This window comes from Melospiza melodia, chromosome 1 (assembly GCF_035770615.1).
Source record: "Melospiza melodia melodia isolate bMelMel2 chromosome 1, bMelMel2.pri, whole genome shotgun sequence".
Classification (NCBI taxonomy): domain Eukaryota; kingdom Metazoa; phylum Chordata; class Aves; order Passeriformes; family Passerellidae; genus Melospiza; species Melospiza melodia.
This window is the reverse complement of record NC_086194.1, coordinates 87,054,559-87,069,836: the sequence shown is the minus strand read 5'-3', so window position 1 is coordinate 87,069,836 and position 15,278 is coordinate 87,054,559. Positions and strand designations below refer to the sequence as shown.

General features: G+C 38.6%; 1 protein-coding gene across 1 annotated transcript in view; it reads right to left on the bottom strand.

The window, feature by feature from the left end:
* Positions 1-15,278, bottom strand: part of LOC134420649 (uncharacterized) — a 178,323-nt gene that overhangs the window by 112,338 nt on the left and 50,707 nt on the right. Inside the window, exons 8-10 of the mRNA XM_063160871.1 lie at positions 6,638-6,702; positions 3,451-3,571; positions 1,095-1,334 (exon numbers count right to left, since the gene is read on the bottom strand). Coding sequence (XP_063016941.1) covers positions 1,095-1,334; positions 3,451-3,571; positions 6,638-6,702 — 426 coding nt within the window. The remainder of the gene's footprint in view (positions 1-1,094; positions 1,335-3,450; positions 3,572-6,637; positions 6,703-15,278) is intronic.

Genomic DNA, 15,278 nt, shown 5'->3' with positions numbered 1-15,278 from the left:
CTCAGTGATTTCTCTGACAGATGCCTGGATTTGTTTTAATATCACATGAAAGTCCCATTCACAGTTTCCCTCTGTATACCTGCAATTCCTTTTGCACCAATAGCTGTATTTACAGCCTCTACTCATTATCAATTACAGGTGATAAACAATTAAAAAGCAGAAACTGTGACTTAGCAGAACTTTATGTATAACAAACCCAACATCTGAAATTATCTATCTGCAAGTAACTGAAGACATTAGTGCCACACATAAAAGTTGCTTTTTCTGAAAACTCTTTGGGATGTCTGTCTGCTCTGGATCGACACAACAGAACATGTGGAGGAGGAAATCCACCATTCAGGTCATACCACAAAATAAACAACTGAAAACAGAAAAGACTCCTCATTCTACCAATGCCTCATAACATGCACAAAAACAAAACAAAACAAAACAAAACAAAACAAAACACAAAAAAAAAAAAACACTGAGAGAGATGAAGATTGCTTTTCAAACTGTAAAGAAGCTTTCATGTGCCAGAGAGTTTATCTGAAACCAGTGTTCCAACCAGCACCAGGCATTAGCTACAACACTGAGCAACTGACACACAACAATCCTGCCATGCACAGCGTGCTTAGGCAGGAAAATATGTGTGCCTCAGTTGCAAAAGACAGAATAGAGCCTCAAGTGTTTGGGCTCCTTCCAAAATAATCCAAATGCTGCTTTTTTGGCAAATGGGGGTCAATGGAGCTAAAAACTCACAGAAGGATTTGGGCATTCATGTGTTTATATACACCCACTCATTCATTTATTATTCTAAAGCTACTTTACAGAAATCAAATTACATAGCTGACAAGCTGCATAGATAAGAGAGAATAAAAGTAAAATTTAAAATTAGCTGACAACACTATATGATGTAGCGTATGTTTGGCACCCCTAAAGTGAGTGATGAGGGTTAACCTGGGGGAAAAAAAATGCACCTTCCTAAATTGCACCTTAGATTATTAAATAAATTATTAAAATGATGGAATGCATTAAATATATAAGCCTAAAGCAGAAAGGGCGGATGTGTTTTAACTTTCAAAGCAAAGACAGCATATTTATGAAGTGTTGCTTACTGTCTGGATACTTTGTCCAAAGTAGATTTCAGTGTTGTAGAAGTTTCCACCATGACTAACAGGCCGTGTCGTCCTGGCCTGAGGCTGCTCCTCCAGTTCAGGCCACTCCACCAAGGCACCACCTAAGCGGCTGAGGACAGAAACTTTGAGAGTGTAGAGGCCTTTAGGGACCTTATCTTTGACTCCCCTCAGGCATCTGAGGTGAATTTCTAGTGGCTGTGGCATCTTGGAGCAGTCAGCCTAGGGAGAAGGCTCAGAGTTACTGATCTGGGCTGGGCTCACTTTAACCATACAATTAGCAAGGACAAATTTCTTCCAGAAAATAACTACTGAAAAGCAGACAACACGCTTCTTGTTCAACCTGCAATTACCTCCTGCTTACGGAGGATCTGCAATTAGGGAGGTCAAAAGTCATAGAGATGGCAGATAAAAGAAATAACAATATAAATACTACTAATAAAATGTTCAGCATCCTTGGGGGGAAGGTGGAGCTGGTGAAGTATGACATCAGAAGACACTACCCTACAATAATGAGGCAGAATTAACTGGAAAACTATACCTTCAAAAATACAGCTTGCTTTTCAAGACTGGCACAATACATGATGTGATAAGCAGGCTGCAGGCACAGAGTGAACACGGCAGGCCATGTTTTTATACTAATTATTAACCTTGTCAAAGCTATTAGTGCTGTGTCACATGCAAACTATCCTTTCACCTTCTGATTATCATAATCAGATTCTCTTAAAAATAGTAATCAAAAGTGCAACACGTGTAGAGTTTAATAAAAACTCCCTATGGGCACCTTTATTCCAAGTCCAGACAAAAGAAAACATCTGCCACTTGCTGTTGACAAGATGTTGTCTGAGTTTCAGAATATTTAGTAAGGAAATGCTTTTCTAGTGCTTTCCTTGTATGCTGAGCTTCCCAATGTGGAGGTTTGTGGAGGGGAACAGGCACAACGGCATGACCTTTACCAAACTTTGCCTGAATAATGGTATAGGGTCTGTCCCACTGTACCAGAAGATATTTTGGCGCTGCCCAAATGCAACCTGCAGGGTCCAGCGCACAACAGGGACTCCCAGTTAGGCTTGTTGATGTGAATGGAAAAAACTCTTTCTGCAATAACTAACTATAAAGTGCTTAAAATCAGAATTGCTGTTTCTCTTTTCCCCAAGAAATCAATTTCTTGCATCATTTTGAGGAAACACTAGTGCTAGGTCTTCTTTTAATGCAACTGGATATCAGAACCCATGCCACACTTAGGAATCACATGGCTACCTTGACTACTAGGTTTAGTGGTCTCACAGTAGCTAATAATCTCTTCTTTAATCCTGTCTTGGATTTATTTTGGAAGAGATAGCATATTTCCATATAGATAGAAAGCTTCTGGAATTAAATTAAGCAGTTAAATAAACAGCTGAATTTGTTAAACTTCTTTTGTTTCTCCATACAAACCATACTTAACAACTAATCTGAATGACAATTATTTTCAGCTTAATTAGAAAATCTTAATTAACAATGAAGATTTAACCTTAATATTTTTGGTTTCTGAATCGTATATAAAAAAATTAACATTATATGAATAAATAAGACAATCTTTTCAAACCTCAAGGCAGGATTACTGATGCAGGCAGCCTTCGTTATTAAACACATTCTAAATTAAACGCCTCTATGAATTTTATACTGAAATATATTGTGATAGTTTTGCATGCCAAATGTGACATTTTGTATTTTAGATTCATCTTCTGTAGTAACTTTGGAAATGTCATACAAACAAAGATTTTGTCATTTACCAATGGAATTACTATGCATGGCCGGTTAGCCATCTCTTTTCTGGCTCTTCTGGTTGTTTCAAGTCAGCAAGCCATAAAAAATCTTTATCTCTCTGAAACACAGCAATTTGGAAGATAATCGAATAGTGACTGGGGGGCAGAAACGCCAGTCTGAGGAATTATACCACAATCTCTCTTGCATTTACAACCTTCCTCAAAGCGAGTGTCAGTCGAGTAGGAAAAGGAGAAAGAAGATTCATCATATTTCAAGCCTGTCTCATTTGCATGGTGGCATAGCTGTCTCATCTCCTGCTGAAAGACTTTGCTTGGCCAGCACTGACAAACTATTTTGAAGAACTCTGGCCATGCCCAAATGATTCATCATTAATAGCTTTAGACATTCTCTTTAAGCATATGGTTACTTTTGCTGGAAAGCATATTTTGAAACTGCTAAATTCTATCCTCTTAAACTATGAAAAGTGAAAAAACAAAACAAAACAAAACAAAAGGCAATAATGGAATGCAATTGATCCAGTGATTTAGCAGTTCATATGAGGGAAAAGAGCACTCATATAGAATCTCACCTTCCCACGAGGTCCTGCTGCTCCATTTAATCCAGTATTCACATCTGTAAGGTTACCAAAGCTGGCTACCATTTCTTCTTCAATTCCACTCTGCTCTGTTTTCAGTAGCTGACTTCCTACTCTGCAGAGGTTAGAAAGGGAAGAAGAATGGAAAAGAAATTAAGTATAATGCACACACAGAAATCACTTGTTGTTGGAAATACAACAGTGTGATGTTTTCCTTGAACATACCATAAGACTTGCAGGGCACCCAGGAGAAACAAGAATGTGCTAAAGCAGAGAAATATCTAGGCTTCAAAAAGCAGCATTAAAAAGAAAAAAAAAAAAAAAAAAAAAAAACCAAAAGAGACCAGTATTTGTCAGTCTGTGTCACAGATCGATACAAGGAACCCCAGCTTTTACTGCCTGTCTGTAATCAACTCTGTCTGGCTTTGAGACTTAGGATCCAGGTTAAGAATATTTCAGTAGGAAACCATTGCCTCTGTCACCACCTGGAAAACTGACTGACAGCTTCAATAAACTTGGACAAGTTTTTGGACAACACTGATTCTTTGGGGCCTAGGTTGCTCAAAACCACTAAAAATAATTAATTCTGTTCTTAAAATTTTTACTTTTTTCTTTTTGTTTTTTTTTTTCCAAAAAAGTCTTGTAATTTTATATGTATATCTTACATAATTTATAAATCTTCACAATATATACAGGACAAGAGCTCTATATACAAATTATATACATGCACATACACAAACTTTCAGGTGTATGTGAACCACAGAACTTTCCTTGTTTTTTACATGTTATCTTCTTTCGTATTTAATGATTTGGGGGGGGTAATATATAACCTCAAAGTTGTTGTTTTTTTTTTTTTGAAGAAAGGTCACTATAGCAACACAGAATAACAGCAAATACGGCAAGAATAGCCCAACACTGGATAACCCAATGCTGCTCTTCTTAGTGCACAGGATACACAAAAGGCACAGTACTCTATGGAGAAAACCTCATTCCTAGAACACAGCAGGAGCAAATGCAAAACTAAGTCATTTACAATGAGCACTATAAAGCTGCATGCTTTGGCAATCCCATCCCATTTTTCAACAGACACAGAACCATGAGTAATTCCTCTGTTCCTAAGTGTCATCAGCATCTAAATATTATTGACCCTAAGTAAAAACATCTGTAGATGCTCTGCTGGCTTCAAAACACGTCAGCTCTTGCTTCCACAACGTGCTTTAGGCCAGGGAGGGTCAGTCGGTCACACCAGTGCTGGTGATATTCCAGCCACGCTTGCAGGTGGAGCCAGGGAAGGCACAGACAAAGACATGGTGGGTCTCAGAAGGTGGAGGCTGAGCAGGCTGGCCCTGAGCCATGCTGGAAGTCAAGGGAACTCTCTGCAGCTTCTTGAGAGGAGCTGCAAGGAGCCAAGGAAAAACCACGGCATCAGGTGCACTTGCAATGCAGGATTGACTGGGATGTCTACAACACAGGCATCAGAGAACAGGCAGCCTTAGGTTCCCAAGCAAATGCAATCTGTTAAGTCTTTAGCCACAAAAGAAAATGCTATTACTTGGTGTTCAGTCAAAAAAAAAAAAAAAATAGAAAGAGAAGAATCAAATCAAGACTCAAAATCAACAACATTTCTCTGGTCTGCATTTCTGAAACATTCCTTCAGTATTTTCTGACTTGCTATTGAAAAATTCAATACCAGTGCCATCATTCCCATTTTCCTCCTGTGCATGCTAGGTTATATGAGATGTCTCCACATTTGTAAAGATTAACATGCAACATGGTTCTTCATTAAAAAAATTACGCTAAACATCCCCAATTCATTCATGCATACTGCTTAGGTAACGTGTTTCAAATTCCCCTCTTCTGAAACAGATGCTCCTGCCCCCAAGATCACAGGACATCACTACAAATCAGTTTCTATTCAGAAATCAGTTTCTATTCAGACCTTGCCTATTTCTTTTCTTTTGAATTTGGACATATTTACATATTACCAGCAAAATTACCACTGCTTCATAGCTAAACTCTTTTCCAGATTCCTCTACAGTAGAATTGAATCACATAAATTCCCAAGCAATAACTGAATCAGTTGGAAGGTCTGTGTGGATGCTAGTGGTAAGTAGCATGTAGATGCTAGTGCCAAGCATGAAGTACATGGAAATTTTGCCCAAGCCAGGACTGACAAGAAATAAGGACAAGATTCAAGTGCTAAGAAGTGAACACATGAAGCACAGGGTCAACCATATCTGAAGTTTTATCCCTGAGCTTTAATCACACCAACTTGGGTCCAGTTGTCCTGAACAGAAGTATAACAAAAGATGATTCTTGAATGGCTCCAACTAACTCATAGATCTGAAACATCAGAGAAGTTAAAGCATTCTCAAGGAGAGAAGTTGTTTGGAACTTTGTACTTACTTCACTTCTCATGATGGAAATTATTTCACTTAATTTGGTTAGAGTTGCATTGACACAGGGGTTCATTAGGATGCCCATTTGCTTGCAATTCAATTTAAAATTAAATACACTTTGTTGTTGATTTTATTACTTTTAAACTACTGTATCTATTGCCTTTATTAGCTGCTAATACACAATTATGAAGGTAAACAGTTTTCATTACTGAACATCAAACATTTAAATAACCACATTTGACCTCTCCTAGTTGCACCATTTTTCTCCTTTCTCTGAGTATGAGATTGAAGACAATAATTTATTCAGTGAAGTTAGGCCTCTTTTATGCTCAGCAGCATGCTCATCAGCTGTCACAGCAGAATATGGCTTTCTTTGCTCTATTCATGAGGGTTTTTATTTTGTCTGCTCATTTCTTTACAGGTAATTAGATGCATGTATTTATCTGAAGGTCATTGATTGCAAAAACTTTGCTCCAATTCCTATTTCCTTCACTCTCTAAGACTAATTCAGAGGCAAGGATGAAGGATGCTGGGCCAAGCCATTTGGTCACCTTTTGAAGTGCACTGTGTGTAGCACTTAAAAGCTACAGTCCAAGCTGGGTATCTGAAAACAGAGGTAATCCAAATCAGAGACTTCTTTCAAATGTACAGGCCTAATTTTTCTAGTCCTGAGGTCCTTTGTTTGGGAGAAGTTCCCTTCATTAATATCTGTAAAGAACTGAAAGATCTTTAGAAGGAAAGTACACTAGATGGAATTACAAAGTAGCCTTTATCTGACATACCTTTGAAAGAGTTCATGAATCCTGGCTCTCCACTTTTGTTTCTTGTGGTGAGAAGCTCCCTTGTGCTTCAAGTCCCACATGCCAAGAAGAAAAAGAGAAATCAGAATTCATTTCCAAGTGTACAGAAATAGCACAGAAATAAAAGCTATAAATGTGCAATTTTCCAAAGGTTTGCCTTAGGTCTTCTGGTTGAAGCTTTTCAGAAGCAATGAGGAACTTAAGCCACCATTACTTTATTACTTTTTTTTTCCATAACTTTTTTTCCCCCTGTATGTTTTCCAATATTTACTGCATTATTTCCAAGAGAAACTGAGCTCTCATCTTGTTTTAAAAGTTTTTTGGTACAAAGTATATTTGTATGCGGTAATGTCTACAGTCCTTATTTTTGCAAGACCTGATCAGACAGTCATGTGTAAGCATACATACATTCAAGTGTGTTTGCATACACACACAACAAAACAGCACACAAAGCAGTTAGGCATAGACCACAGAACTCATATCTTAAAACCTTGCTTGAAATCTGCTCCAAATCGTGATGTCTTTCTTGTCTTACCACAAAAGTTTTTAAATGTTTGGTGAGAAGGACTGGCATTTTTTTGGAGGTTACAGCACGTGGGAGGCCAACTCACATGAGCAGTCCTCTCCCCCAACAGTTCTGCAGCTCTCCAGCATGAAGCTGGAGGGCTTGAAGTTATTTTTCCCCTGCACAGCAAGCTGAAAAAAGTCTTTCCATCTAGAAGCTAGCATCAGCATGCATTAGGCTGTGCTCGATGTGCAAAAATTCATAACAATAACTGCTGAGGGCTGCGCACTCACGAAAACAAAATTCTTCCCCATGACCTGCACTGTTCAGAGATCTTGCTGAACATTCAAGGGCATTTCTCAGGTCTGGATCTTTTCCTGGGTGTCCCTGAGACCAACATAAAATGTGAATACACTACCAATACAGAAGAAGACATCCTACTGTGTACCCTAGACTGTCATCTAAACAGTGTGAAACTATGCTTCTACTCTCATCAAGCCTCAAGGGCAAAAAGTCATTTTAGTAGGGAGACAATGCAAGAGTCTCCCTACTAAAAACTCCCCATTGAGCCTCCATATCTGGCTGTTAAAGTCTCTCGTTTCTTCCAAATCTCTTAAATTTTTTGATAAATTTCTGGCTGTTTTCAAGGAAGCTTGTAAATGTCTGTTGAAGACTAAGGCAAAGCATCCTACTTATTTCCAAAATTAAAATTGTCAGAGTGTGAAAACAGACAAAACCAACAAAAGCCTGTGCATGTAGCTTTTAATGTAACTTTTTTAACACTGTAAAATTAAAGCAGCAACAACATGGTTGCCTTAAAGAACAGTGGGATTTGTTGGCAGTCCCAACAGCTATCCTCAGACGGATGCAATAAATCCTCCAGGTCAAGCATCACATACAAACAATTACAAAGGTGGCATTACTGAACTAGCTCAAAATGAGACCTTCCAGTTTTACATATTGCAATTGTGTCATGGGCAATTCTTTCTTCACCACTGTCCCTCCACTGGTGAGAACCAAGCCCTCCTGCTCCTGGACAACTTTTGGTTAAAATTTACTAGGACTCTCTATTGCCAGACCTGTTTCTCTCCCACCCCTACTGGCACTGATTTTCTTTGCCAGGCTGGTAAATCACCACCCACACCACATCCCCAGGAAGGGGCTGGGAGCTGGCTCTGCTCTGGAGTTCTGCTCCAGCAGAGCTGGTCACTGCTTAGGGCTGTCAGAGCCACTCTGTGACACTCCCCACAGCCCAACAGGCTGCAGTCACCAGGGAACATGGCAAGAGGTCTCCAGATTGGGGCAGAGGCAGTTGAAGCCGAAGTTCAGAAAGCTGGAGTAGCATTTGGATCACATTTTTTCTCCTGGACGTAGCTCTTGGTGATGTCTGTAAAAGCTATTTTTGAGGTGAGTACTTAGATTAAGAAATAAGATGAAATAGCAAACCCACTTCATGTAAAACATCAAGTAGCCATAACACTGTAACAACATTCAGACATTACCACTCCAGGTTTACACTGAGCCAGTAGTAAAGAAGTTTTCTTTAAAAAAATTTATTTTATCACCAGACTCCCACAGCTGTCCAATCTCCTTGTTTATCTTCCTAATCTTAATTAAATAATGAATATTCAAAAGAAAATATGAATCAGGCTTCTCTGTATGAACTGCACTGTTTTCCATCTCTGCCTCTGAAGTAGCAATGGGAATATGATTTAAAACTATTTCTTCTGGATCCTAGTAAAATATTTGTCACAGTGTGTCATGATAATTTTTAAAAAGCTCTATCATCTACCTAATAAATTTGTTAAGTTTATTCAAATCTTATTGAACAGGAAAAGTGCAATGAGTCATGGTTAATATTTCTTTACCTATACTAAGAAAAAAATATATCAAAAATTCAGTGCTCAAGGTCCTATTCAGAAAACCTCTATGAGTCTGTAATACATCTTCTACATGATTAAAAAAACAGGAAACTTGCTTTAAAATGAATTATTCACCACCTTGAATAAATTTCCATCTTTCCTATTTGCAAAACCCCTAAGTCAGTTATGTAAATTTTAACCTACACTAATTACCTCAGGGGTGTGCAAGCTAAAGGAAAGTAGATGCAGTAGAAAAAAAATCCCAGACATTTCCATCACCAGGAAGCAATTTAATAGAGGAAAAAAATGTGTAAGTTTTCAAAAACAGAGCAGCTCACATTCTTTTTTTTTTTAATGTAGAATAGACATTTCTGCAATGTCCCTTGAATCAGAGCTTTACTGGAATAAACCAAGTGCTTTTCTCAATGGCATGTACCATGGCACACATAGCAAGGCACTTGTTTCTCATCACGACACCAGCATTGTCTGGACTGTGACAACGACCCATTGTTGACAACGGGCGTTCCCAACGAGAAGGCATGAAATGTGGTTTAGCTTCAACTCCCTATAGACATTGAGGGCCCCTTCGGAAAATAAGTGGCTAAAATCTGCGAGCTGCTGTTCCAGGAGGTACTGGGAAAAGTGGAGTTGTTTGAAGGCAGAAGGACTCAATCACAGCACCACTTTGTCCTACTCCACACCACGATACCAGGTTCTGCTGTAGCTGTGAGCCAGCTCCTTCACACGTCTCTCCTGGTTTCTTCATCAGCTACCTTGAGGTCTAATTACACAAATGGCCTGACTACTGATTTCAGAGCATGTTGTCAAGAGCAGGTCTTTCAGTCTGGGCTCAGCCTAGACACACACAATGGTGCACATTGTTTCTACAAAGACAAGAACCTGACTCAACACTACTAATCAATGCTGACTGGATATTTAAAGTGTGAAACTACTTCACAAATGGCAGGATCTGGTTGTATAGCACTTTTCAAAAAATTAGAAAAATTAAACAAAACCCCGCCCAAACACATCCTTTCTTTTTGAAAGCAAGCCCACGAAATTCAGCAAAGCTTTGAAGCAAAATCAATTTGGCTTTTATTGTTCAGCAAAAATGGAGCATTTAGGGAAAACATTTACACACACACACACCTTTTTGGTCAGTCCTAGTCTATCACAGCCTTCTGCTGAGGAGCTCTGCCCATGGCAATTTAAAACAGCCAGTGGAGCACTGGCCTTGGTGAAAATCTTACTCCATGCAAGGAGTAAGGTAGGGGACCACCTTCCTGCATGCCTTCCTCGCCAGGTCAGGGTGCAGGAAAGGCAGCATGGAGACAAACCTGTGGGATCTCCAGCAGCCTCCCATTGCCCACAGCAATCCCACACGCAGGGCTGGTGCTTCCCCTTTGTTCCACTCCTTGAAACACCATGTTGGTACATCACAGTGCAGGTAGTACTGACTACTTTTAGGTTTAAACAGATATCCAAGTAAAATATTTTACTTAGAATTTCCATCTCTGCATCCTAAAATGTTTTTCAGTGACGGAAATCCTGCCCACTCTCTTTTTATGGATGGGAGAAGGGAGAGCTCACTGAGCAAAATATCAGCAAGACTAGAAAAAAAAGCCCAGATCCCAAGTCCCACTGGTGCCACCTAATTCTTCTCCTTCACAGTCTGGCTGCTGTCTGGAGATTCATTCCCAGTGACTTCAATATCTAATGCACTATACACCTCAAAACAAGTTAAAAAACGTAGAAACATTTGAGATTAACAACAAAAAAAATTGCAAGAAAAGTTAACATTCTTTTCAGGCAAACTGAAGTTCTGGAAGGCATATCTGCTCCATGGTAACTGTAGACAGAGATCACAGGGAAGGGAAGCATGGAGAGGTAAGTTAAATGGAGTGCCCTTCATTGGAAGCAAAGACTAAAGGAGCTTGATAAGACTTGCTCTGAAAATTGCACTACTCATTACCTGATGAAATTTGTTTGACCTTGTTAAGGAGATGGCCACAAACCAGAAAGAAAAGTTGTGCCAAACCGTGGACACATGGTAGTATTATTGATGGTGCACTCTGCTAAAAAATGCACCACAAACTCTTAGATGTTTTTTCAAAGAGAAAGAGAAAAGGCAACAAAGCAAATCCTCCCTGACTTTCCTTTCAAATGGAAAATTAATTTACTGTTCATGAGAATCAAATTAAAAACTTAGACAATTGAGTGTTTGTAACAGAACTCAAACTCTCTTTTAAAACTGATACTGCTGAACACAAAGTGAGATTTACTTTAGTCGTACTACAGCCTTATTACACTGAGTGATACAGATACATTTAGTGACAGCATTATAGGCTGATCATTTTGATAAATCTGTAAAGCACTGCATTATTTCTAACAATGCAGCAAAAACTGAGCTACCAGTCACAACAGAGGAAAGTAGTATTCTGCTATCAAGGTAAGTGCTTTTATAAGAATATACATCAAAGACACTAATTTTGAACAGATATGGAAACTAGATCCAGCTGTAAAGTAGGTGTGATAAACAAGGACCTGAATTTTCTCAAAACTTAGAGATGTTTTCATTCAGGATTTTGGTCCAAGATGATAGGACTGGACTAACAAATTAAAAGAACTTGAATCACTTTGCTTAAGATGCATTGAGAAAACTCTGTTGAGTAGCTCTGACTGCTGCAGGGCTACCCAACTTCTGCAAAACAAGGATTTTGCCTCTCCAGTCTCAAAACAGAGAACTCATTCTTGTCATTTCTGTCTTGCTGTTGACAGAGAGACCACCTGCAGTATCTTCAGAACACCAGGTGCTCCTTCAGATGCTTCCTACTTCACAGCTGAGATGATGTAGCTTCAAGGTCATAAACCTTTGGTATCCTCATCAAAATCTAGAGAGTGTTGTAAGAGAATGCAAGGCCATTTAGGAGAACATCTGACTACCTTAGCCAAGCACTGAAAACATGTAATGCTGAAATGTCTTTTGCCACTGATTAAGAGAGTTTAGGCAGAAACATCTTAGCCTGTCAAAGTTCCACAAGTTCAGGTGTTTCCAGATTAGCCTAGAAATCACCAGTTACTAAGATTCAGCAACTTTTAAACAGTAAGATATAACAGAATATGCTACCAAGAGATGATGGAAGAAAGTAACCACATTTTATTAGGGAATACATTCCCTCCAGTATAAAGCCATTCAGCATGAGAGATGCCACTGAAAACCAAAGTGAACTATGCCAATCTATAAATCTAAAATGAATAGTTTACATTAACAATGGAAAAATGTTCATAAGCTACGTAATGAACTTCAGCATTTTGCAACCTTCTTCTACTTTTTGGGTACTGACAGCAAATCGGGACACAACTGAAGGGAAACGGAAAGGAAATACCAATCGGAAACACTGACATTTTTATTGTGGTTTTCCCCCATTCTTCTTCAATTTAAAAATGTTTGTCAATTTCAGCACAGAATGTTTTTTATTATTTGTACAGCCTTTTCAAAGTCTCTCATGAAACTTTACTCCTTTAATTCTCTTACTCTTCCACAACGCAGGTATCTAATTTTAGGTCTGTTTTGCAGATAGGGAAAACTTGAGTCATGGCAACAAATTTGCTTGTTACAGCTGCCCAAAATAATCATGTTCAGGCCAGAGGTTACAATCTATTTCATCGTTCTGAGTCCCTGTTCTTTTTTCTGACTGTCAGTAAAGCATTGCCTCACAAATCTGCCTCCATTATAATTGTAATCAAAAAGTACAGACTTTAACTTTATCCAACAATTCCTGTTTGTACTCCCTTTCACATCATCTTCTGTTTCTAGTGTGCAGACATATTTGAACATTTTATAATTAAGACAGACGTTTGCTTACAATTAGTGTATGAAAATTACAGAAATGGAAAAATACTAAGTACGGTTTACTGTATGATTGTCTTAAATACAACAGTGGCAATGATGAGTTGCCATGCCTAATGATTTTTCACTGTAAAGAACAGACCTCCTCCTGCTGGCCCACATCCTGCTCCAAGTCTCAGCTGAAAGGAAATTGTTTCACATATTCAGCTGGGATCTTTCTCTGATTTGAATGCTGATTGAGCAACTGTATGGTAACATCATATTCTGCTGATGTATCTTTGAGTGAACGTGTTGACGTTATTATATATCCTCATCATAACCATCTAGTTCTGAAAACTGCATCTTGTCTAAGGGTCTGCACAGTAATGAGAGAAACCAACTGTGCTAACAGGTTGCCAGCAGGCTGAACAACAGTGGTGATTTTTCAGCTTTGTACTAAATAAATAAGCAGGCATGTAATGCAACTGGACTCTGCTTCACGGTATTTTAACATCTCTCAGCTTACAGACTACTGGTTATATTTCCCACTTGCAGACTGATGTGAACTCCAAAGCCCTTAAAAAGTCTGGTTACACATGAAAAACCCAATGTACCTCAAGAACAGGAGGCTGGACTAGACAGGCTCCAGAGGTCTGGCTCTTCTCCACTTGAATTAATCTGTTCTATGAAGTAAAGGTCAGATGTGCCAACAGCACAGATTCCACTCAACAAATTCAGTTCTACTTTAAGACTACAGAAGTAAAACTTTCCACCATATAGAGCAATTCCTTTATCTGCAGCTCAAAATCTATGTAGTCTACTAATGCTGCTAAGGAGTATGTACCCCTGTTACAACAACTAACTGAAGGTAGATTTAGCTACATCTGTGACTATAGTTTGGCTACAAATGTATTAAAAATACAAATAAAACAACCCTGGGGGAAAAAAATAATTCTGGAGAATACATGAGCAATTAAAATTTTGGTTTTATTGTACTTATTTTTTTGCAGGTTTGTGCCTCTATTCATCAGTAATGTGATGCTTTCCTTACAATCCTCATCTGAGTTTTGCTTCTTTTAACAGGTGGTCAGTGCCTGATGAAGTCTCTTAAACTTCATCAGGATTTGGCAATCACTAATTCTCTTTGAAGAATCTTTCCAATTGCCTCTGTTTATTGAACCATAGAAATGGACTTCCTTACTGGAGTTTATAGTGGGATAATGAGCCAGAGAGCTGACCAGTCAGATTACCTTAAGCTGCAGCAAATGCAGTATCATCATTTACAGCAGCTGTAGGAATCATTGTTCCAGCTCAATAGAATATCAAGAATTACTTCAGTTCTTTAATTGCCCTTCTGATCTTAAAGTGTGAAAGAACACAGTAAAAACTAAATGAATTTATTTTTAGTGAAAAACATAGGAAATATGGAAGATTTTCATTACTTCCATTTAAATATTTACTTAAATAAAACTCTTAATATTTACTTTAAATGAAACTCATTCAAATCCCGGACAAAGCAATCAAAAAAGTGCCACAATTTAAAAGGGGAGCTATATCTACATTGGGGGTATTGTGACAACACAGCAACAGACTACTTACAAACACATCGAACATCTTTTCTACTATTTTGTTTATGTTAATTTCCATGCTCTGCCTTCAATCCCCCCCCACCAGCTCCTTTAAAACAAAAAATTATCTGAGTGCCCAGAAGCAATAAGGTAGGAACCTCAGAAATTTGGAAGGTTCTGCTGACCTCCAGGGTGGAGAAGTCCCTGTGCTACATGTATGGCTTCTACATCAGACTATGGGTCTGCCCAGACGATGGGCACTGACACATACCTGAGGGCCACAGGCTCTCACTGAGCAGGAAATCAGAAGTCCAAGGGGCAGAAGCCCAATATCCCAACCATTGGGAAGTTCACCTTCTGTATTTTGCCCCCAAACACAGACTTCAGTGATAATTTGTTTCACAAGTGCAAGAACAGGCTACCTATAATGAATTCAGTGAGCTCAGCCTAATGATGGATTTCAAAAGAAAATTATGTGCTAAAGAAGATAGCCATAATTCCTACTATATCATGCAAATGAAATGGAAACCATTACACTAACTGGCTTTAGAAATGCTTTGACAGTCAAATAATGTATGTAGCATATAGGTAGCTGGCCTAAAATGAAGTCACCCACTTTTAAGATAGAGTGAAAATTAAATATTTTCAGTTTTTGTATTCTTGACCTGCAATTCTCAGGAAAGAAAAAAAAAAAGAAAGAAAACAAACAAGGAAAAAATCCCACCCCAACTAATTCACACATAACCCTCATTTAAAGTCCTGGTAAAAAAGTAAGTTTCTGCTGACAAAAAGTCACCTTCAACTCTGCATTCGTCTTAGATGAGCATATTCCTACAATGTTATACTCAGAGCAGACTGT